The sequence below is a fragment of the Perna viridis genome, chromosome 2, assembly GCF_037379345.1.
Source record: "Perna viridis isolate PV_CMFRI_1.1 ecotype Kerala chromosome 2, ASM3737934v1, whole genome shotgun sequence".
Taxonomy (NCBI): domain Eukaryota; kingdom Metazoa; phylum Mollusca; class Bivalvia; order Mytilida; family Mytilidae; genus Perna; species Perna viridis.
Window position 1 is genome coordinate 25,193,248 of NC_142446.1, and position 25,518 is coordinate 25,218,765.

General features: G+C 31.6%; 1 protein-coding gene across 1 annotated transcript in view; it reads left to right on the top strand.

Annotated features, from left to right (window-relative positions):
• Nucleotides 1–25,518, top strand: part of LOC148624211 (uncharacterized) — a 29,488-nt gene that overhangs the window by 89 nt on the left and 3,881 nt on the right. The window contains exons 2-4 of the mRNA XM_088566736.1: nucleotides 16,993–17,102; nucleotides 20,048–20,441; nucleotides 22,493–22,698. Of these exons, the coding sequence (XP_088422862.1) occupies nucleotides 20,237–20,441; nucleotides 22,493–22,698 (411 nt within the window). The 5' untranslated portion in view covers nucleotides 16,993–17,102; nucleotides 20,048–20,236. The remainder of the gene's footprint in view (nucleotides 1–16,992; nucleotides 17,103–20,047; nucleotides 20,442–22,492; nucleotides 22,699–25,518) is intronic.

The window sequence follows — 25,518 nt, forward strand, 5'->3', positions numbered from 1 at the left end:
ATTGACAAAATATTTGTCAAGTTTGAATGTATTGACTTTTTCAACATTATATGCTACCTTGCCCCATCGATATACTAAACACGAGAAGATCAGTATGCTACAGTTTCTCCTTGACCACATATTTGTCACTTTTGGAGGGACACTTTTTCAACAAATTATCAACATTCCAATGGACACTAATTGCATCGGTCTCCTAGCCGATATGTTTCTTCATTCGTATGAATTGAAATTTCTTCAAAATTTTGAGAAAGACAAAGAGGTTTCAGAAACTAGATCGTTTAATTTCACATATCACTTTTACCAATCTTAAACTTGAGAATGACCTCCGTTAATTTATTCAGAACTAGGAACTACTGAAACAGGTTCCTCTGTGTCATTTTAAGTTTGACGACAATAGTCATCTCAGTACATAACTATAGGAGAAACAAGAAGATTTCTTTATTTAAAAACTATAAATTGTCTATTCTTGCGTAGTAATATATCATCTTCCCCAGCATATAGTATTAATATTCTCTATTGTTAAAGTGTATACCAGTTGTAGTAGAAACTATTCTGACTTCTGAATGCACCATCATTGAGGCTTTTGGACCTAGGTTATAAAAATACGTCTCATGCGCTACCAAAAAAAGTTTTATTTCCGATATCCAGATCTTAATGAGAAAAGTTCTGTTTCTGACAAACAGATTTGAATGATGGATTTTCATAATTGTATCAAAAACTTATTTTTCATACTTTTTACTTCCTATTATTTTTATCTGGAATCCACAAAGTTATTTTTTTAAGTTGGTGTCTTATCAGTTGATAGCTGCTCCTTTTATTTTCGCTTATTTATTTTGTGTATCATCTGTGCTTTTTTTACAATTTTGACCGATAAAATTTTATACTGACCGTTTATACCGGAATTAATTAATCGTAGTGGAAACGGGTGCGATACAAGTTATATATATATAGATAGATAGATAGATAGATAGATAGATAGATAGATAGATAAAAATCCCAACGATGTTAGAACTGTCAAATTTGCGAAGCAAATTTTTGGTCGTTCCCTCCGCGGGATTCGAACTCGTACTGCTGTGACATCTATGGCAATACCGCCAGCATAAAGGCTAAAAACCACTAATTCCACTTCCCATAGGCTTCTATGCTAATTTCACAATATTCAATGGCTTCTCTAGACTTTACCTTAACTTTAACCTGCAGGGGACTATATATCAGCATGATTCTACATATGTCAGCTCACAATCCTCAGAATGGCATGTGGGGTTAGCAGACTTGCAGTGCAGTACTGGTCACTGGAAGTGAAGGGTCTATAAATAGCATGGGAAATCCCAGTGTTTTCACAAGATAGGGGTATATTTAAAAATCATTATGGAGATTAGGCTTCACATCACAAGAAGCAAAATGCACCTATAAAATGTACAGAAATGTTTTTCCTTTCAGAAACTGTTTAAATTTTTCAAATAAGATGAGAACTTTTTTCACAGCACTATGAGGAACAGAGGTAATTTTTGCGTGGGACTATTTTTGCGTATGTTCCAAATGCTCATTGGTTGAATTGGTGGTCTGTAACCTAGAGTCCAGCGCCCTAGACCACTCGGCCAACTAGGCTATATAAAATATAGCTTTCGCTGGCCAGGTCATTCCTCCTCGTAGGATTAATCTAGGGCTGTAACTAAGTACACGATGTATGGTAGTACGGGACAGTTCATTTAGGTGTTATTATGTAGGATAGAGGATCAAATTAATGATACATGTCACAACAAATCAATATTATACAAACGTCTCAGAATGTGACGACTCTATTCGCTACACTGTTCCATCGGATCAAATTGATACAGGGAAGATAATGTAAACGTATAGAAAGGTCTGAAAATTCCCAACGATGATAGAACTGTCAAATTTGCGATGTAATTTTTTGGTCGTTCCTTCCGCGGGACTCGAACTTGTACCGCTGTGACATCTATGGCAACACCGCCAGCACAAAGTCCAGCGCCCTAGACCACGCGGCCAGCTAGGCTATATAAAAATAAAGTTTTCGCTGGCCGGGTCATCCTCCTCATAGGATGTAAGGTAGTACGGGACAGTTCATTTAGATGTTATTATGTAGGATAAATGATTGATTTAACTATGCATGTCACAACAAATCAATACATTACAACGTCTCCTCCATTCGCTACACTGCTCCATCGGATCAAATTGAACTGTCCCGTACTACCATACATCGTGTACTAAGTTACAGCCCTAGATTAATCCTACGAGGAGGAATGATCCGGGCAGCGGTACGAGTTCGAGTCCCGTGGAGGGAACGACCGAAAATTTGCTTTGCAAATTCGACAAATTTAACATCGTTGGGAACTTTTCAGACTCTTCTATATAAGTCTAAAGGATTGTACAACGATACCGATAAAGATGTTAATACACTATAATAAAATATATAATGAGCTAAATTTTCAGTCAACAAATGACCTTCTTCAGTGCCTTAAATGCCTTACTGACGATGTCCATGTATGGTTTTAAGTAAGTAAGTAATTGTAAATCTGTTACATATCTTGATAAAGTCAAATGCATTTCTTAAAAAAGTTACATTCTGTCCACATGTTAATTCAAAATTTCCGCATGTAAGTTAATCCATGTTTTTTTCCACTAGGTACCCTTAGTATCTGCCGGAGCTGAGATAATCCCTCGTGCACCCCTCCCCCGACTCATCAACTAAAATATGATTTTCAGCTACCCTTATACCTCCCATTTACGAAACATTTTGTCGCCAAAAAATAAACTGAAGCATTTTTGGCATTTTTGGCTACTTTTTATACCTCGTTGAGGCAAAAATCCATTTTTACGTTGTTTTTTTTATTATTCTTCAACCTTCTTTCTATAAAACGATGGCAATACAAAGGTGTTAGCATATAGCCCAATGTCTCAGCTTTATAAGGATATCCAGGAGGTTGTGGTAACACTTAGGGTTTGGGAAAAAATGAAAAAAATGTACTTCTATCCTACCGAAAATCGCTTAAATTGACATATTTTTCTTTGTCAAAGCCCCTAGAGTATCTATGCTTCAGCAAAGAATGATTAATTTGGTATTTTCTGTTTAGTACTAACCAAAATTTTTACTTCTTTTGATGATTTGTGGCGATTTAAATAGTCATAATTTATCCACAAACTGCAAGAATTTGGATTTTCTGTAAAAGGTCGCATAAATTCGATTCTAAATTCGATTCTACAAGTTTTTGCTCAACTGAAACGTCTCAAACTTGGTATCACGTACTAAATAGATAAAATAATTTCCTACATAAATAAATCACGATAAACTAATTTTCAGGAAAGAATTTTGCAAAATGTTAAAAGTATTATCCCGGGTGGTGAAAAAAATGAATTCACAAATCTGATCTTCAAAAAAGCGTACATTTTTGTAATTTTGAGTACCGATGATTTTTTTTTCATTATCATTCTGTGGAGATTTTACACTGTGAACGACCTTTTTTAGTTCTTAGGTAAAAAAATGGGGGTTTTTTTAATCTCAGAATTCACATTTTTTCTACTGTTGACGAAAAATGATTCACACCATTGCCTTGGCATTGTTTAAAAATTTCAAATGAATGTCTGCAATTTTAAGGATTTCCAATACATGGTCATAAATTGTATCTCTCATAGAGGGTATCTGATGAACATCATCACATTAATCATTATCCAATATGTTTTAGGTGAAGATGCAATTGATATTGTACAAATGTTGTTCGAAGTTTTCCTTTGCAACTTTTTCAAGATTCTTTACCTTATTTCGTTGACGTTTATACCCCCTCTACATGCCTACCACTTTTGGAATTAATTGTCAATTTTCTGATGCGATCCCGCTTTCGAATTTCGCGCCTGGTCCCACTATTGAACCAGGGTTTGTCATGTTATGCACTGTTATTATTCTTATTATTATTCATTTTTATTACTATTTTTGGAATGCAATCCCTAGCAATATTTAGAAACTTTGCAAATGTCATCAACGTCAGTATTAAAATGTTAATCCATTTGATCTAGTATATGTCATTTTTTTTAAATCTATTTTAGATCCTTATCTCTCTTTCAAAAGTACATCTCATTAAAGAATTCACGATCATATTTATCAAGAGGACCATTTAGTATAGACCAGTAATACGTTATAACACAGGGAATCGCTTATTGTAATGGGGTCAAGAAGGGTGTTACTCCGCTCTGTAACTCTCGTCGATTTTCAACTTGTTTATATCCTATGTTTTTTTATCGCTGGTGAATTCATTGTTACCTCGTGCCTCGTGTTGAGAAATTGTTGGTTACTAAGAGTTCATTAAGAGTCATCTATTGTTTTTTTTTTTTTTTTAGAACGCAAAGTTTGTGTGTGCGTTAATGCGCTTAATAAGCTACAGTGTTGCTAATCACCATAGAAAGATTGCTTTATAATTTTGGGTTTGTGACCCTTACCGTTTTAGAATAAGGGACCAAATGGGGAACTTTTTGTATTAAAACCATTATATTATGTTTTTTTTATCTGATTTTGATGATCATTTTATCATTGTGTTCCCTTTCAGAATCTTTAAAGAAATATATATCAAAATATGACCACATCTATGATTTATCAAAGCAAAAGAGAGTCAAAGAGGGGTAACGCCAAAAGATAACTCTTTAGCCATCCTTCGTCGTCCGTCGTCGTTAACAATTTTTCAAAAGACTTCTTCTCTGAAACTACTTGACCAATGAGAACCAAACTTGGTATGAATGTTTCTTACGGTAGTCTACATAGAACTGATGTAGGGATTTTTTATTTGTCGAAAAACATGGCAACTGTTACTAAAAATTGAACATTGGGGTCAGGCATAAGTTTTTCGTATATGGCTCCATAATCGTTAGGTTCAGCCCAATTCTGACTAAATAAAAGTGTTTAACATGATGAGATTAACCAGTGGTCAAGTTTTCGTGTAAACCTGTTATGCCATGTTGGAGTCATTGCCCTTTTCGACGTATTTTCACTTTTTTTTTTTTTTTAATTTTAAGATTTGTGGTGGAGATTTATGATCTATCGAAAAACATGGCCGGCGTTACTAAAAAATAGAACATAAGGGTCAGACAGAAGTTTGTAGAATTTAAAAAAAAAACAAGAAACGAAATGTCAAAATTCAAGGTCATAGATCATCAATCCTGGTACACAGCTCGCCCTCTTCTACTGATACACGAAATAAATATCTACAGCATATCTTAGAAGACAATAATATTACAGCCCGAGTTCGAACGGACGGACAGACTGATCTTGCGTTCTTCACTTTTTGTTGTGCTGCCCTAATAATAAAGGCTAATCAAACAAAGAAGTTCTTTATATTGTGCTATGTTAATGTTGGGAACTAATTTGCAACGTTGACTTAATTTTAAATTTATTTTCTTTAGATTTTATCTTAGATATGATTATTCAGTTCGAAACAAATCTGTAAAGTCTGTTTATAGATGAATGTGTCGTGTGACACTGAATTTTTGTATCATTGTTGTTTTGGCTATTGTTTCTAATCATCAGAGCTTCACTATACTTATTGCATTGATAAAACATTCTAGGCACGTGGTAGGAATCAGATGTTCTTAACATACCCGCATCTGAGTCAAAACATTAATTGAGTTGGCACGAGTCCCCGAGTCAATTCATTTTATTTCATCTAGTGACATTTTGAAATTTCGTTCAGCTATAAAGAAATCTATTTGTCTGGTGACGACAAGTCCGTCACAGGAATACTATCACATTACGACATCATGTAAAATCCAATACATTGATAATCAAAAAGTCATCTGAAACGCTTTTAATCGCCGGTTTTGTTTTTTGTTTTTGTTTTTATTTATTTATTTATTTATTTTTTGCTATCGAAAGAGCAATAACTCTGACCTGATCATAGCCATTAGAATATCCGTCCGGTTCTTTAATCAATTTCTCTGCTTGTTTTTTAGTTTGTTGTGTTATGTTCTTTATTGTTTTTTTGTTTTTGGATCTTTTTTTTTTCTGTCTTTGTTTTTACCTTTATAAAATTATCATAATTTATTTTTTTTTGTTCTGCTTTTTTTTATTTGTTTTTATTTGGGTTTTTTTTCTGAACTCAACAAAGTGCGCTTATGCTTCGAATGCCTTTTGAAATATTTAAAATGAACACAGTAACAACATTCTACACACATTTTATTTCTACGTCATTTTAAGTGTTGTATTTTCCTCGAGATGATGGGTTTTGTGTCAAAGTGCTTGCTCTAGTTCTTTTTTTTTCAACAATGTCATCGCATGAACACCACAGTCTGAAGAACTTCCACTCAAGCATTTCTTGACCAATCAAATTCTAGTATTAGTTCCACCGACAGAAAAAAACATAACATGAACTATCAAATTTTACATTCTATCCGTTCGGAGTAGTTGTTTAATTGGGTAACTAACCCCGATCTAGGAATTTTGATCATTTTACATAGAACGTGCTTCTTAAATGACTTTTTATGAATATATACATGTGCTTACTTAAGCAAAGCCTTTCCGTTTAAGTTCCACAGAGCTACTTCTTGATTATTTCGAACTGATGAATGAAGGTAGATCAAAATATGCTATTTCATCGACACCATTTTCTCCTTATCTGAGAGTTTAAAGTCAAATCCTTCATTGTTAGGTCCTATATTTCAATGAGGCAATTAAAATTATTACAAAACTACAAAGGTTTATGTTAATATATTTAGATTTAAAAATGTTTAGCTCTAATATAAAAGTGATATATGACCAACGTAGCTTTAAGATATTATATCCACGATCATAATTTGTATTTTATGCGAAATAATTATGAACATATATGTACCTTCTAACACCCATAAATTGGCTTCTTTACTACCTAATTTTTATATGACTGAACAGTCTGTAATTTTATTGAATGGATCAAACAATCTATGAGCATCTAAAGCGTATTTATATGGAATGCATCGTTTAATACTACACATTTTTCATATATTTTTTTTCAGAGATTTTAATTTCTTAAGGATCGATTAGGTTTCCTCTTCAACTATTTAATATGCAAAAATTAAAATGCCCCTTTTCATGATCAAGTTTTACATTTTTAAGAATTATACCGAAATTCTGCATTATCATATGAAATACGGTGCATTAAAACACTTAAGACTATTCCTTTAGTCTTCCAGAATTAAGTACTTTAAAATGTATAAACTGTGCTATATGTGGACCACATTAAATCACAGGTGTTTATTGACTAACCTTTGCTAAATTATAATCACAAGGTTAAAATCCTAGGCAAGTGCAACACGACGTTGTGCATAATGATATCATAATAGAATCCCGACATTGACAATTGACGAAAGAATAAGCAAAAATATTTATGCCGTCTGATAGTATCGGTGCTCTAACCTGGGTCAACTTCGTGACTCCAAGGCAACAGCGCAACTTTTCTGATAAGAATAAAAAAAGTCAATATTAAGCCATCACGCATGAAGATCTCAGTACATATAGATAATTCGTATGAATATTGATAAAATTGCCATCCATCAAAATTGGTTTGAGAGACCCTTTCACTTGGTGATACTCGGGTATACCTACATATTTGTTGAGAATAAAACTTGCTGTTTGCATTATTTACACATAACTATACAAGCTGTAACTGTAAACTTTCTAAGAAAATATGTTGGGCAGGTGTGATCTACCTAATTTTTTAAATAAAAATTATCATTGATTTTGTTTTTCAAAGCTATTTTTAATGATGTTTAGAAGATATTGGTCCTTGAAACACGTATACAGCACAACGAAATTCGCAATATTAATATGAGATTGGTAATTTTGCATTTAAATAACTCGTGAACTCGTGAACCTTTTTCTTCCCGGCTCTTGTAAGGGTCGAATTACGTGGCATTATGGTAAATGGAACCCAAATCTGTTTGGTGATCGGACTTTTCACATGGGTCTTCAAATCTCCGAAGTTGATTTTTAAGTTACTCCAGGACAGCTTGAAATCAGGCTGCAATAGGTCATAGGTTAGATTTTAAAGATTGTTGTTTTGAGGAATTTGAACAGTTCCTTTTTAATTATAATCTTTAATAATTGTGGTCAGTGGCACTTGATTGTTTTTACAGCAACTATGTAATGTTTCTAAGAAAAGGAGCCAAGTTTCTATCAAGTTTTCTGTGACAGTTAGGACAGAATGTTTAATTACCTACTTTGCCGGGCTTCACATGGTAGTTGCCTTTGAGAATTACAGATATCCAACATATTTACTTAAACCCATATTGTAATGAAAATACACGTTATTTTAAAGCAATATGGTCATTTGTTATTTCTTACCATAGTCGTCCCGAAGTTTGTGCCGAAATTGACTTATTTCATTGTAGTAACGCATCACTACATCAGCGACATTTAACGAGTTAAGCACCCTTTCTGAACATTATAAAGTATTTCTTGCAAATACAAAACTGTGATCATGGTATCATTTTTTTAAAACGATTTCAGATTTTTTTAATCCATTGGAACTTACAAACAAACGTCCGTCAAATTCGACCTCGCCATTAAATCATACCGGAGTCTATCTCGAGGTTTATGTGTTAATTCTTAGGTTTGTCGCTGTTGTTTGGTTTTGCTTGGAGCGGTGATTTTTTTTTGTTTGTTTTTGTTTTAGTTTTTGTTTATTTATTTCTATTTGGTTTTTTTTCTTTTTGTCTTTTTTTTTTTTTTGTTTTTTTGTTTTTTTTTGTTTTTTGTTTTTTTTTTGTTTGTTTTTTGTTTTGCTTTTGTTGTTGTTGTTTATTTGGGGGGTTGTTTTTGGTTATTTGTTATCTGGCATTTTGTTTGGTTGTTTGCTGTTAGGGTAAGTAAAATTTGAACCATAATTTTTTACTTAATCGATCATAGATGCTTCCTACTTGTGAATCCGTCTTATAGCCCAAATATTATAAGCATATTTTTTATTATTTCTTTTATTATCCACCATGAGTTTTCATGGAAGACACGAGTTAGACCGTGTGTAATGAAAATTTGGATGAATCATGCGTGCGCGTGTGTGTGTTTTATTATTATTATTATTATTATTATTATTATTATTATTGTTGTTGTTGTTGTTGTTGTTACTTGTCTGGATGTTTCAATATTGTACATAGTCTTATTAGTATACTACTTTACCGTTCATATATAATATATTCAAATAAGCAATTTCGTTGTATTAATTAACAGCTTAAAGTAATATACGGCCAATAAAACTTCTTTCAACTTTACATAAAAATTTAATTAAAAATATGGTTTCAATTTTCGTTTTTGTTTGTATCTTTAGCTTCTAGGGATATGCATACTTAAAGAGACCTGAATATGTTAAACCTGTTGTATTAGTTATTTAATGCCATCACTTGATTCCACTTGGTTATAAATTATTGAATTACCTGGGTGCAATTTCTTGATTGAGTGGGAGTGGAGCAGGGTTCGGTAATACAAGATACAAACACCTGGTCAATAAACATATCCATTCGCTTACTCTTTAGATTTGAGTTTTTAAACTATGGTGTATCTTTAATTTCAGGCGACATGGAAGTTCAGTTTCCTTTGTGTGTTCTTCTTTTTTCTATATGCTGCTCTCCGCTTCTGTTTTCGTTTTCTTTGCTTCACCTTTTTCACTTAATTTTTTCCACGAATTGTATGAGTCAATTAACAGACCAAACTTACTCCTTGATTTCGCATAGAAAACCTGAAATCTGGTCCTAATTAAACGTTTCAAAGTGTCGACTGAAATATCAAATCGAATTGTTCCTAAGATCTGTAAAAGTCATAGCGACAAGCTTAAAGCTAGCCAGCATCAGAAGACAAGACCAATTCACTATAAACAGCTCAATATATCATATCGGCACCGAATGACAACTAGAGCCATCTAAGCAAATATACTACATGTATCTGTAAACCTCTGGTTCCTTTCCTTACTTTTTTTTTATTAGCGATGACAAAATCATTTATGTCCTGCGTTTTTATGCCAAGCTGACACGAAATTCACTCTACGAATTCAAAAATTCAAAAATATAAATTATGTTCCAATTGGGTTGATCTCGTTGAATTATTTATAACTGGTATCACTGTGCGGTCTATGTTTTTGTGCGCACTTTAACGTATATTTTATTAATTAAAAATGACATTTTCTTCTATATGTCCTCACTCTTAAATATAAAGTTCAAGCTTAAGCATATTCATCTGTATATACTAGTATACAAACCTTGTGTAGTATTATCGGAATATCACTGCATAATACTGTTAAAATAATTGCTTAAATACGTTCGATGTACAGTCTGAGATGTCATAAGACTGTCCAATGGTTTGTCCTTGGTATGGTAACAACTCATCTCTTCAATGTGACCGAACAAAAAGTAAAGCTGAAATCTTCTTCGGCCTATTCCATTCTTTCTCGTTTCTATATTCGTTGTTTTTGTTTCTAGCTTTTTTTACTTTGTTTTGTTTTTGGGTTTTTTTCCCGTTTTTTCGTTTTTTGTTTTGTTTTGTTTAAGGTTTTTGTTTTCTCTTTTGCATTCAACGTTTTTGTTTTATTTTATTTCGTTTGGTAAAATAATGGGTCTGAATAATCTGTGCCCTGTATCTCTATGGTCCATTGCATACTTTATACACAGCAAAACAAAAACATATAGCGAGTACATTTTTTGTTATATATGTACACGAATACATTTGAATGAGAAATAATTATACGCTTTTTCACAAATTTACCCCAAAAAACATCATTACTTCCCTACATTATTCCAAAAATAATTTGAATGAATAAATTTACAATGACAAATATTGCAAATGTCACAATTACAATAGAAAAGCTTATCAACAGTTTATTACAATAATCTAAGAATTGAAAACAAATAAACACATGTTTTGTCAGCTGACGACATCTTTACACGGTTGTTATCACACAAGGGGACAAATTGGATTGGATTATCTGCCCCTTAAGATAAGACCATTTAAGTGGATATATGGCTTAAAATTTCCATTCAAATAATCCCCATGCCACACGAAAAGTTAATCAGCGGAGAAAGGCCTAAACAAACTTGGTCATAAAATCATTTATATGTGAAGATTTTCTATTTAAACAACAACATAAACGATTTATCTGGTTAATTACTTGTTAAGAAAACGTTATGCTTGATTGAACTATCTAGGAGAGACAAATTAGTTAAATACTTGACACAAACTTGACTTTATTTTCTTATGCCCTGGAGCAAATCCCTTGTCTGTTAATGGATAAAATACTCTTGATAGCAACACATTTATCTGTTTAATCTGAAATAATCTACAAATTTACATTTATGAGATATTTTATTATTCTAAATTTTAGTTTATTATGGAATAAATGAACCTCTTTCCTTGCGTCAATACACAGGTGGGTAGAATTATACAGGTGTTAGGAATTAGTCCAAAACTCATCAAGAAAATTGTAACTCGTTCAGAATTTCATCAAAACTTCTATTCATAGGATGTATTTTATGAAGTTTAATTTCAGATGATTGATAGTAGTTTAAATTTGATAGTAAGATTATGAAATATTTAAGCTTCTCTCCCTTAAAAATGGGTTTGCTAACTTAAATATTGGCAAATTACTTACATATTCATGGTTTAAACAAAAACAAAAAAATCACGTGATCCAGTTTTATTTTATCGGAAATATATTTGTTTATATAAAAATATATGGGGTGGGATAGAAATCGTAGTGGTTCATTATTTAACTAAAGTCAGGAAGCAATAGCGAATCTGTGTTACAATTACTGATAGTACATCCATATGTCACGTGTCTATACTCAAAAACTTTCTACAATTTCCGTTTTATCCTCAAGGTTTTATATAAACCAAACTTTTATTTAAATTAGAAGTTTAAAAATATATTATAATGCTCAGAAGCCTTATATGTTGCACTATGTATGGAGTCATTGTCAAGGTCCAAATAAGATTCAAAGAAAGCCCAAATCTACGATAAACACCGGAATAACAGGTGTGCATTGGTATTAACTAATAATCATTCCCGGACTTAAATTCTATGAGGGGCATATAGGTTACAGACCACCAATTCAATCAATGAGCATTTGGAACGTACGCAAAAATAGTCCTACGCAGAAATTACCCCTCTTCCTCATAGTGCTGTGAAAAAAGTTCTCATCTTATTTAAAAAATTTAGACAGTTTCTGAAAGGAAAAACATTTCTGTACATTTTATAGGTGCATTTTGCTTCTTGTGATGTGAAGCCTAATCTCCATAATGATTTTTAAATATACCCCTATCTTGTGAAAACACTGGGATTTCCCATGCTATTTATAGACCCTTCACTTCCGGTGACCAGTACTGCACTGCAAGTCTGCTAACCCCACATGCCATTCTGAGGATTGTGAGCTGACATATGTAGAATCATGCTGATATATAGTCCTCTGCAGGTTAAAGTTAAGGTAAAGTCTAGAGAAGCCATTGAATATTATGAAATTAGCATAGAAGCCTATGAGAAGTGGAATTAGTGGTTTTTAGCCTTAAGCTGAAGCCATGGCAAAATGAAAAGTTCCTTGAAATAGCTTTAAACTACTTGAAGATCTTGTTAACTTTGCCATGAGAGGAATACACTACAAAAATCCTTCAAAATATGCATTTTTTTAAGTTATAGGTCCAAATTATGGAAAATTGGTGTTTTTGGCTGATTTTTATGTCCTATCTTGTAAAAAGTGTACAAAATTTAGTAAAAATATCAAATGTTAAACTTTGAGGGCTATATTTACCTAAATATGGTGGTGATAAGCACTTGAAATCAAGTTTTGTGTAGATTTGAGCAAAAATTAGGTTAGAAATGAGGAAAAACTCGCTTTCATTACTGCGGTTAAGGCCATATAAGCATTCCCCTATGGCAACATGGAAAATCCATTATTGAGTACTTTTTTTGCTTTAGGTGCCCTTTACTGGTCATGTTTTAATGTGGAAACACTGTATTTACAAATTTAAAGCCAAATATATCACCTTTTGTGAAAATTTAAAGATTTAGGATTTTTGACATGTGATCAAGAAAAAGGGGGAGGCATGTCAGAAATAAATTTTTAAAAATAGACCAATTTCTCAGAAAATGATTACTTTTAAAACTATTTCTTCATTAATATTGTTAAAAAACAAGTTGTGATTGATATTTTTTATTTGAAAAGTCAGAAAAAGTTCTTTGCAAATATTTAATGCATTTAAGTATGGTAGAATATTGTCACTTTTTTGCTCGCACAACTTGGTTATCCTATATTTAAAAATCAAATATTTAAAAAAAGTGCTTGTCACATTTCACTGAAACTTTGCAAATGCATTCAGTATGTGTGTAGGAAGATACCTGTATAGTTATTTATTTTTTCTAAGACAAAAAGTGACCCTTTAGGTTACAGACCACCAATTCAATCAATGAGCATTTGGAACGTACGCAAAAATAGTCCTACGCAGAAATTACCCCTCTTCCTCATAGTGCTGTGAAAAAAGTTCTCATCTTATTTAAAAAATTTAAACAGTTTCTGAAAGGAAAAACATTTCTGTACATTTTATAGGTGCATTTTGCTTCTTGTGATGTGAAGCCTAATCTCCATAATGATTTTTAAATATACCCCTATCTTGTGAAAACACTGGGATTTCCCATGCTATTTATAGACCCTTCACTTCCGGTGACCAGTACTGCACTGCAAGTCTGCTAACCCCACATGCCATTCTGAGGATTGTGAGCTGACATATGTAGAATCATGCTGATATATAGTCCTCTGCAGGTTAAAGTTAAGGTAAAGTCTAGAGAAGCCATTGAATATTATGAAATTAGCATAGAAGCCTATGAGAAGTGGAATTAGTGGTTTTTAGCCTATAATACGAACGATTGTATTATATGGCCATCTTTGTTTATTTAAAAAAATAATAAATCAAGCGATATAGGAGGAGTTGTAGACACAAAATAGATAACCCTACCATTTGTCCTAGTTATGCTAAAGGAAACCCAAAATTTATACTGGTCAAGACTCAAAATAGCAAGTATACAATAGCATTGCCTAACAATTATTTCCTAAATTTTTAATTAAAAAAAACCGACCTAGTGGCTTTAAGGGAGGTTCGAGTACAAAATAGTCACCGATTTTATCTATCGAGGCCAACGGCAAACTCAATGTCAGATTTTTGGAAACCCAAAACTCTATCAGATCACAAATCAGAACAGAAGGTTACACCATTGGCACGGCAAAATAATTTCATCAAAATCCATCAAGTGGTTTTGTAATACAAAATTGATATCCCATACCCATACCGTGCACGGCAAAGTCCAGTTATGTTGATGGGAAATCCATTTTCATTTGGATCAAAAATCGAAAGAGCAAATTCACACTTTATTATCATGCCCTGTAAGTCTCATAAAAATCCAACAAGCGCTTTAGAAGGATACAAACTTGGACAGGAAAACGGACGGACGGACGGACTTCCTTATCACTATAATTAACATTGCCTTGGCTTTGCAAAATCGTGAATTCTGCTTACACTTTCACTCTTTAAAATGTTGTAAGATTCTTTTCAAATTTTAAAACATGGTATCCCATGTTGCGCTATAATTAGTTAAGTCCTGTATTTCACGTTACATGTTAAATCTTTTAATATCATTGTCAACTGAACAGTACAAGCATTTCAAAAGAACAACATTACACGATAGCAAGAGTTAATTACTCGATTTAGAGCTGTGTTGGCAGTTGCTCCTTTGGAGCAAAAGACTGTTCAGTGATTTTGTAATTGAGGATTCTTGTTTTCCGTTTAAAATAAATGTTAAAGCAGTAAAGTTCGAGATACATTTTGTAATTGCTAAAGATTTGCTTTAAGCCCCAAATTCAATATTTACTAAACTTCCGGATGACACTGCCGAATCAATTGCCAACTTTGATTGTTTCGATATTTTAGTATCGAGTATTGCGTGATCGTTATCACTTGTTCACTACATCACGATTTTGTTCAATAATCAAATTAGAATTTATATAGATTTTGAACATGAGAAAGAAGGGTTGCGTTACACTTATCCATACAAATGTCGCAATAATCGACATTTTGTTGTAATCAAAATCGTAAACCTCAAAGAAATCCGTGTTAGAAGAAAATACTACGAATGAGTAATGTCAAAAGATATACGTCTAAATAAATCTTAAACGTCAGCTACTATTTTAACAATTTACCAATGGTTGTGACAAACACAGTATTCATGGAAGCTTCTCCACCTAGTGTCGTAGAAACTTCTGCCCTTTATTTCCCACTAAAATTCTGATGGTGTGCAGATGAAATCTTTATTCTACACCTTTCAAAGAAACCAGAAACAACATAACAACGAAAAGCACTAGGAAGAAAAGTCGTACTTGCTTATATTTATTTCTCGTGACACACATTCGAAGGCTGCAGTTCTTCCCCTTCAAACAAAGCCTTTGGGAACTGCGTTTGTAGAACCTGCAGAAGTAACGTCTTGCTATATAACACAAAGACTTCAATTGTTTTAAATGATAGTGGATTATTGACTTATCAAACAATAAACTTGGCTTAACCGAAGTGAATTTAGATGGCATTATAAATAATTCAATTGAAGTCTTTTGTTAAAACCTTGTTTTATTATTATTTCGGTATTACGTAAGTTCTCCGGTGGAATTGATATTGTTGGAACTAATGATGCTAGAATGCCGGATTTTAATGTTTAAAATATGAATATGCTGTTAATTGTTTTTATTTTTAAATATTTATCAAAATAAATGCATTAACAATGTGTTTGAATAGTGGAATTTATTTTCATCTGTTTTATTTGTACCAAAAATACAAAACTAAAATCTATAGGAGATGTAATATTCATATTATTTAAATGACATCGCCTATTATTCTTCGATAAATGTGGACGCTTTGTCCCAGCTGGCCTGAATCATATCAATTTAATTCACAGAAGAAGAAGCGATTAAAAAAAAACGAAAGCAAAAATATGGCCGGTGATATTTTAAGATTAATGCATCACTACAATACAAAAATTTAACAATAATATTTACTCAAACAGATTGACCGGATCAAAATCAGCATACAAGATAACATTGATCCGAAATAAGAAAGGGTGGTTTGATATTAAACCGTAAATGAACGATGAGTCTACTAAAATCATATTTTAATAACAGGAAACGAAGGCATCTGTTAGAAAGGCTTTCTTATAGAAGTCTTTTGTGTAGACAAAGCAAGCTTTTCAGATTAAGAATATGCAAAGCCTTATAAACTATAACTCTCATTTCGTTTACTGACAACAAGAAGTATTTTACCATAGTCTGCTGTTTTGCTTCTAAGTTTTCCTTTCTCTGATCTGGAAAGAATCTATCTTAAAGCTTTAATATGTCCTTCCGATTCATCTTTTTGCTTAGTTTTTTTTTGGTATGGCATTTAATAGGCGACAATTGCTCCGCCCAATCGTTTATGCCTTTTTTTGTGGAGAAATTGTGAAAACTTACTTTAAATAATACCGTTATTTAATCCAGAAGAAATAAGACGCTAGACTAGAAGTATACGGTATTATTCAGTCTGGTTCTAAAGGGCAAACAAACTTGGTGCCGATGTGCTCAATTTATTGACCAAAGGATATACCATACTATCTAGACACGTTTAAAACTCTTAACATTATTTACTTAATCTATTTTAAAACGAATTCCTCACTATGCTTCAGACTACTACAAATTACTATAAGCGATGTTCCATATTAGTGAATTTTGTTAATTCTGTTACTGAAACTGTCTTAGAAGTAAGCTCAAGGCAAGAGGGGTTCTACGACAATTCTAGCCAAACTTAACGTGTTATATGAAATAGGGAAAGCCCTAGGTAAATCGTGTCATAAAGTCATAACTTTGTGATACCTTTAAAATTCCTAAAATAATAAGAAAACGGACTCACAAACCCTCGTTATTCTCTTTAATCGGCAATTAAATTGGATATGGTTTTATGATATTTTTCAGGTCTCATGCAACTACCGATTTACTTTTAGTTCCTAACACACGGGAGCATAGTTGAAAACAAATCCTTTATCTGTCCTGATACTATGCATGATAGTGCTTATGAAATAAAGGTAATAATGTAATAATGTTAACACTTAACACGAAAATATATGATGAATTATTTTAAATGTGTGTATGATAAGTTTGTTTTAAGACTTTGGATATGAAGAGATGTTCATTTGTTAAGAGATAGATGAGATTTACTTATGGTGGTCACACGACACTTTTGATATAAAGCCTGAAGTGTCCACTTTTATAGGATTATAAGATAACAGGGGGTGAATATTAGTGTAAGTGTAATATAAAGTCTCTGGATAAGTACCACAGGCTACAAAAAATTGACAAATTAGGGAAAATGTCTCAATTGTATACAAAACTACCAATCATACTCGAGTTTCAAGAGTAACCTCTCACCAGCAGCGTTAGTATCAAATAAATTTGAAGATCTTAATCCAAACGTGATTGTATACAAGAATTACTCAAAACCAAAAGTATCGGAATGTAAAGCCAAATTCATCATTAAGAGGTACTACCATGTGCAATACAAGGAATGAATCGTCAGTTTTTTCTGGATTGTGAGAATTGTAATACTGCGAATTATAATAAATTATATATAATATAATTCTAGGTCAGACAAGTCTGACTAGTGGGTGGTGACTACCCTCGGGGACTTTTGGTCCACCAGCAGAGACATTGACCCCGTAGAACATCTTAATTTCGAGATACTTAATTTATCTTTACCATTTAGATTTTACAATCATTTTGATTGTTTTTCTCGCGATCTTCAATTTCATAAAAATGTTTTTTTCATGTATGTATTTAAATAAAATAACTAAAAAATAGTTTCGAAATATCATAAAGTATAAATGAGGTGACAGGATTAAAGATAATAAATAGTGAATTAAAAAGCAGGAAACAGAATCGCACTAATTAATGTTTTCAAAAAGTCGATTATATCAAATGCATCTTTGTTAACCAAGGGGTACGTTCCTGTCCTCCGTCAAGACCTAAACCCTTGGCTAGCATATTTGTATAAAATGATGATAAATCGGGAAAATAAAATCAAAATATCTTTAATAATCTCTTCACGATACCATGTTCTTGGTTTTGCTAGTAATGTGTATCTAATTAAAAAACGTAATCTTCAAGAGAGGAAATAAAACTTTATCCCGTCTTAAAAAATATCTTGCTTTCATGGCTATTTTGAATATTCATGGAACCAGGATTTTTTTTTATATCTTTTATCCTGGATTACAAAATTGATGTTTTTTTTATATAGTCATTCAAAATATGTGTTGACGGGTTCTTTTTAAATACTAGTATTTGGAATTCTATGCTGTTATAACAACATTTCATTTTATTCTTCACAAAGTAAAAAAAAAACGTTCATACAGTAAAATGTTAATTTAAGAAGAGATACAAACTCGAATTCCTTGTCTATAACATCACTCCACTGCAGGTCGATCACTTTAGTGCATAATTTTGTTGTTTTGTTGTTTTTATTTATTTGTTTGTTTGATTATTCTGGCCTTTGAAACCTTCTTAAACAATTACCTTTAAATGACAATGAAGGGTTTCTTTGCACAGATTTTTTAAAAGCTTTCGGACAAAATGTGTTTTAGGATATTCATTTTTTAAATATTTCTTATTTAAATGCAAGGAGGTCCACCACGAAGTTCACATCACTACATATTATTCAATACTACCTTAATCATTTTCTATTTAAAGTGTTTTAACAAAATGTACCCATTTACGAAAATCGGTTAAAATTGTCAGTGGTGCACTTAAATATGTAGAGCGCACCTGTTTTCAAGTACGGGTAAATACATTAGAATAAAAAAAACATGTATTGCTGGTAATTCAAAGTACAAGGACATGTGGGGAAATAAAATATATAGATTAATAATATTCCTATAAATTGGCAAGACAATCTCAATCTATATCTGTTTTATGCATAATAGCATATTTATATTTACATATCGAATGAAAAAACTTTAAAATTTTGACATTTATCGCATTATTTTTTTTAAATTTGTCGAGCTGTTTCGTTAAAATTATGTGTTTTTTGTGGTAAATGTTTTTACACTAAATTACATTTTTATATTGGTCGTAGATAGGATCTTGGAATAAGCATTAGAGATTTTCATTATTATTCTTGATTCAGCAGTAAGATATTTATCGACACAGTTATGAAATCTGTATATCTGATACGGTCATTGGCCTTTTGTCTTAAACCAACAGACAAATCATGATTATTACATTTCTTTTTGATTTTGTTTAAATAATATTAAGTATGAAGAGTGTGAACAATTCTAGAAAATGAAAATAATTCTTTGTAAAAAGAAAAAAAACTTTCACTGTCATTTTCTCCGTTTGTAAGTATTTGCGCCATCTTACGGAGAATTTTGTATATATACTATAATTCTAGACATACCTTTAATAAATTTCATTTTCCTTTTTAGAATGATTCCAACAACATTTGAAAACAAATTTCATAAATTTCCTGTGCACAATTTTAATAAAGAATATGCTTAGAAATATAGGTAGCGTATGTTTAAAAAAAATTGATAAAAAATAAAATATTCTTAAAATGATTATTGTCGGACATTATTTGAAATTGAGGTGGGTCTATTTAGAGTTACATAGATCTTTCCTGTACGTAATTCACACCTTAACATGTTAGGCGGGGCTTGAAATAATTCTTAACTCACATTGGTTCATTTTTAAGGCAGTAGTCCAATTTTAACGGATTTGGACAAAAATCATTGGACCTTTTACCAATTGTAAACTAATTATAGTAATAAAACTAAGTATTACAGATTTGTTTGGATTATTTGGTGAATTATCCATGAATATTCTAAAATGTAATTAACATGATATCCTACAGTATCAGTCACTTCTAGCTTTACAAAAGTAACTCGATCGTCTTTTCATCTGGTATAATCCAAGCATCTTTCTTTGAAAAATAATACGAATTTAAATGGAGAGACTTATTTTTGTATGTTGCACGGTCTAGATTGTTAAAACTGGTTCAGGACAGATACTAAAGGGGTAAATTATACATAAGAAGTTGTTTCCAAAGACCTGGTGTCAGCGCCTTATTCTATTCGGCTGTGTATAGCAAACAAGGATTACGATCATATTCAGAGAGTTAGAAGGTACGCAAAAGACTTTATTTCAACTTGGACTATCTAACTAATTTAACATGCAGCATTTTCCGTATCATTACCATAACGACCAACTAGCTTGTCTGAGAAACTACCAGTTAGGACTGTTAGCAGCCAACAGCCAGACAAATTCTTCTTTGTTTACCATAGAGAACATCTTATCACCACGACCAGTGCAGCATCCACCCCGACCGTCGCCATTCCCTCTCCCTAGTATGTCACAGCTACAACGAGACTGCTTCGGTAAGTAGTAACACTATCAAATGTTAAGATAGATATGTCCAGAAAATTTAGATTAAAAAAATGAAATTTTAAATGCTTTATAAATTCGACAATTTGAACATCCATTTTCTTCGTTAAAGCACAAGTGTCACCAATAGAGGGCTACAGAGGATGTTAAACATATTGTTTTGCCAGGAGGGTTAAGTGTCGACATACCTCATAAGAAATAACAAAACGTAAAACTATAATATTCTTATGCAAATTTGTTTTATGGTTTGCTTTGTTCGTTTTATTTATATATATATATTTTTATTTCTTTAAACAAACACTAAAAGAAAAAACATATCATTGCAAAAAGCGGTAAAAATTCTGGAAAATACGAAGCATTGAGATGAAAACTCTATAAGAAGCATTTAAACGGGGCTAATATAACGCCGCTAAGTTTATCACATATTCATGTTTACATATTCATTTCTTTTTTCTTTTTTTTTAAATTGCGGACATGTTTTCTTTTTTTTAATAAACTGTTATCTGATACTGTCTAATAAATCACTTTGTTCTATGTGATACAAATATTATTGAATACAATGTATACACACTATATAATTTTGGTTTTTTTTTTTAAATAAAAAAAAATGAAAATAGATAATTACTAAAATTGTGTATTTAGTCATCGAAAGTTTTCCTTTAATTTCCCAATAAAAGAAATAAAATCTTATTTATTTATTTTCGAATTACACGGAGAGAGGAGAAGTAAAGATATATATTTGTTCCTAAATAAATAAACTAAAATAAATAGCATACTTTACATCTATGAATGCATTTCAAAAGCAGACTAGTTTAATAAAATATGAAACATCAATTTTAGTTCCTAGTATTTGTGAATAGATCTTTTAATAGATTAGGGTAGTAGACGGTATTTTCAATTAATCGGTGTTCAGAAATTCATGTATTACCATATAAAATTACAAGCGCATTAATGGCTGCTTTACTAAACTGTTCATTGAATTGACTTGAAGATTTAAAGCTAAATCTTTGAAATAAGTTGTTTATCACCTTCAGATCAAGATGATGTTAAACCTACGGCCAATTCAGATTCCTATCTAAAAATTGGTTCGTTGTAAAATAAACATTAAAATTCCACTTTGACGAAATGAAATCAAATTTTAAGGATGGAAAGAATTGTTGGTGATTTTTAAGATTTTAATATCACAGATAAGATGTACGCTTCCTGCCTTCTTCAATGATAATAACAAGAAAACTTCATTTAATTAAAGGCAACAGGTTTTTCTGCTCTTGAATTTTGTCCTTACTTATTGAAAATAAATATTGTATTGATAATTAAGTTTCTTGGCGATACCGTTAATCTATAAGCTGTTTTAATGATATTTATGGTAGAAATAGATAAATGTCAACAAGGATTAAGAGAGAAAACAGCTTTTATGAATCGTAAAACAAATAAATCATGTACTGTTAAAATGTCCAATAGACGTTCTTTATCTCTTAAGTAAGCTACTTGAGGCAAATCGTTTTTAGAATTCCAAGTAAATGCCTACTATCAGCTAAGGTGGCATCATGAACAGTGGTAGATTAAAGGCTACAAAAATTTAATTTCTAATTTGTTTTCCTTTTTTTAATTTGTTGTTAAACATAAAAAACAACAAAACAACGACAACACCACTACCATTTACTTCAATGTAAGAAAAAAAAACAAATGATCCTACTGTTTACTAAGGAAAACTTGTAACATAAATATTACGAGAACGATATCTTTCTGTAAAAAAAATTCATACAAATATCTTATTATTGTAAATAATCTAAATCAAAGAAATAACTCTATTTTATTTTCAATACGAATAAATATCCATTCCATGGTGTATCTTTATTTTTAGTACAATATTGCTATCCGTTCCATGGTTTATCTTTTATTTTCATTACAATTATGCTTTCCGTTCCACGATTCATCTTTTATTTTTTTTTTTAAATATTGCTATCCGTTCCACGGTTTGTCTTTTATTTTCAGTATGGTATGATATTGTTCTTTGTTCCATGGTTTATATTCTTATTTTCAGTACGATATCACTATCCGTTCCATGGTTTTTTGAACGCACTTGACTTTGAGAAAATGGGACAGAAACGCAAACGGAGACACCGTACAATTTTTACAGAAGAACAACTAGAAGAACTCGAAGGAACTTTCCAGAAGACGCATTACCCAGATGTTATGCTTAGAGAAGAATTGGCCCTTAAAGTGGACCTGAAAGAAGAACGAGTCGAGGTAAGCTTCTATTTCTAAAATGCATCTACTTTATGAAGTATTTCCTGATAATGCTTCTTCAAGACTGTATGTCAGTATACAACAGAAATCAAGGGTAGGTTGAATTACAAACAAAATAAAGTTCGAGTGAGATATTAAAAAAAATATGATATTATTTTTCAGTTATAATTTAGCAATGTTTTTTTATAGTATGTATCATCAAATCTGGGAATTCCAATTCTCTCAGCAACCAAAATTATGGGACAGCAATAACTCTTTGTAAAGTCTTAAGTATAATTTATTTATTGCTTGAAATTTTATTTATTATGATGGACCAAACGAAATTGATTATAAATGATATGCCTGTAATAAAAAATGTTACAAACCGATATATGCGAAAAAGAAGGAGTCATTAAGTCAAGATTATCTTAATTTTCTAAACACGAACGATTAAGAAAATATTAATGCTATATTTATAGTATTTCAAACATAGATATCCGAAATTTTCCAATGTTCGTCGATTTATAACACAACTTGTGCAATGGTTTTGTTTAATGTCTTTTTAATTATCAATTCATTACTTTGTGTTCAAGGACCGTTTGGGCAAATTGTCGATTTAGAGGCTAAAATGGGCTGATCCTTTTTTCAATGTAATATTTTTTAATGGTGCTGATTCAATATCAACCTCCGGTTAGCCATTTGATCACACATCCACCCAATCAGCGTTAATACTATACTATAGACAAAGGCCCATTAACTGAGAAACTCACCTACTACACGAAAAGGCTTTCAGAGACAATTTGCTTCCACGAAGTTAATTCTGCATATTTTGAAATAACTGGACCCTCACACTTGTAGTCGTTTTTTTTTTTTTTTTTTGGTTTTGTATTTATTGAACATTTGCATAGAAACATAACAAAATAAAGTAAACAAATAAGTAAAAATAATGATCAGACTATATAGTAACACAGAACAACACAGCATGATTTAATTCATACGGTGGCATCGGTTTAAAAAATGGGTTGTCATGGAGACGTTATAAACTTTCCTTTTTCCAAACACAGCGATATGCCGATTGGTACAGTCATTTGCGAAAAACTGAAATCTCAGTAAATATAAATTCGCGAGAAATAATATTTAAAAGAACATCCAAGTTTTTAATGTGAATGGCATATATAATGTTTGGACACTAAATATGGTATATAATTATTTATATCCATTTCGTTTCTTGATTTTTTATTTTTAAAAATAATTCTCTTTTCAAAAGAGAAAATAAGGGAACAAACTTACACCATAATAAGAAACCAATCCTTTATCGGTTTCAAAACTTGGACCATCGAAAATTTAAAAAATGCATTTCGCACTTTCCACTATCTTGATGATTTCTTGACTTTGTAATTAAAATTTGGAAAGACGAAATTTAATCGCATTCAATACTCGGCAGATCAAAGATCTAAATATGCATATTAGGCCTTTGAAATATGGCCTGGAAGTTACGTCTGGGTAATAAAATACTATGGGAGAAGCACTATATAGAAGATTGGAAGGTTACCATGAGAGTAGTAACTTCCATGGTATAGAAATGTATTTATCCTCTGGTAAGCTGAGAGTCACCTGGGAATAACACACTTTCTCAAAGAGATAACTATTACTGCTGTTGTAGATATACAATGATCAAAGAGAGTATATTATAAGTAAATTATAATCATGTCAACTGGTGCAAAGTTACATAATGCATGAAGCAAATGCCGTACATGTTAGGATTTTTACCTATAACTAGATTCTTTTTGTTGAGTTTTCATTCGTGTTTCATAAAAAAAAATCAGGAAATTTTTGTTTGCTCTGTATCTTAAACAAATAGATATCTAAGCAGTCTGTAGAATAGAATGTTTCTGTTATTTCCACAAAATGTTGGTTACTGGAACATTATAGCTTCCATAAAAACATCGAACAGATCCAAAAATTACAATTGTGAAAAAATATCACTACTGGAAGAATGCATTTAACACTTGTTAATCCATTCTTGCTTATTATTATGAATCTTCTTATGATTACAGTGTATTCATTTCTAAGTTTTATTTCATATTTGTAGATTTTTTTTCCTTTGTCATACTTGATTAAATAATGTCATTTCATATTTTTTTCACGACCTAAATCAGAAGTTAATATAAAATGCAGCGTCTGTGAGCCAAAACAATCAATTTGTCGAGTCTTGTCTGAAAATCAAATTGTTAAAAGCAAATGGTTACAAAATAAATTACAAATTTTATTTAATATAAAATGTAGTATTCTAAAGATAACTTCGGTATTACAAGATTGAAAGGACTAAACTGTTCAATAAAAGCACGGGAACTAAAGACTAATAATCCTGAACGGCTTGATAACGGTGATGAAAAACAGGATAAACATTGAAATGGGAATAGCTTTTACACCGACTTATCTGGGCCACACGATCAGAGAATTACCCCAAAATAACATTCCAAATCTGCCACATCTCAGATCTAAGCGAAGACAACTAGCTGGAAAAGGAGTATTTCGTTGAAGTCACTTTAGGAACAAAGTTTGCGTGGAATATAAACTTCAATGAGGCTTTTTATATCTCATTATTAAGTAAAATAGCTTAACTCTGAGTGACTATGTATTAAAACGTTTCATGGAGTATAGAATTACTGATCATATCAGGAAATGCTTTTCATCGTTACTCGAGAGGGTAAAGACAAAATTTTGTGTTATCGAGATGAAGATAAAAGGATATTTCTTCAAATTACCCGTATCAAAATGAAAACATGGATATTATCATAGCTTCTTTTGTAAGAACTCAATTTCATTTTTGATAAACCG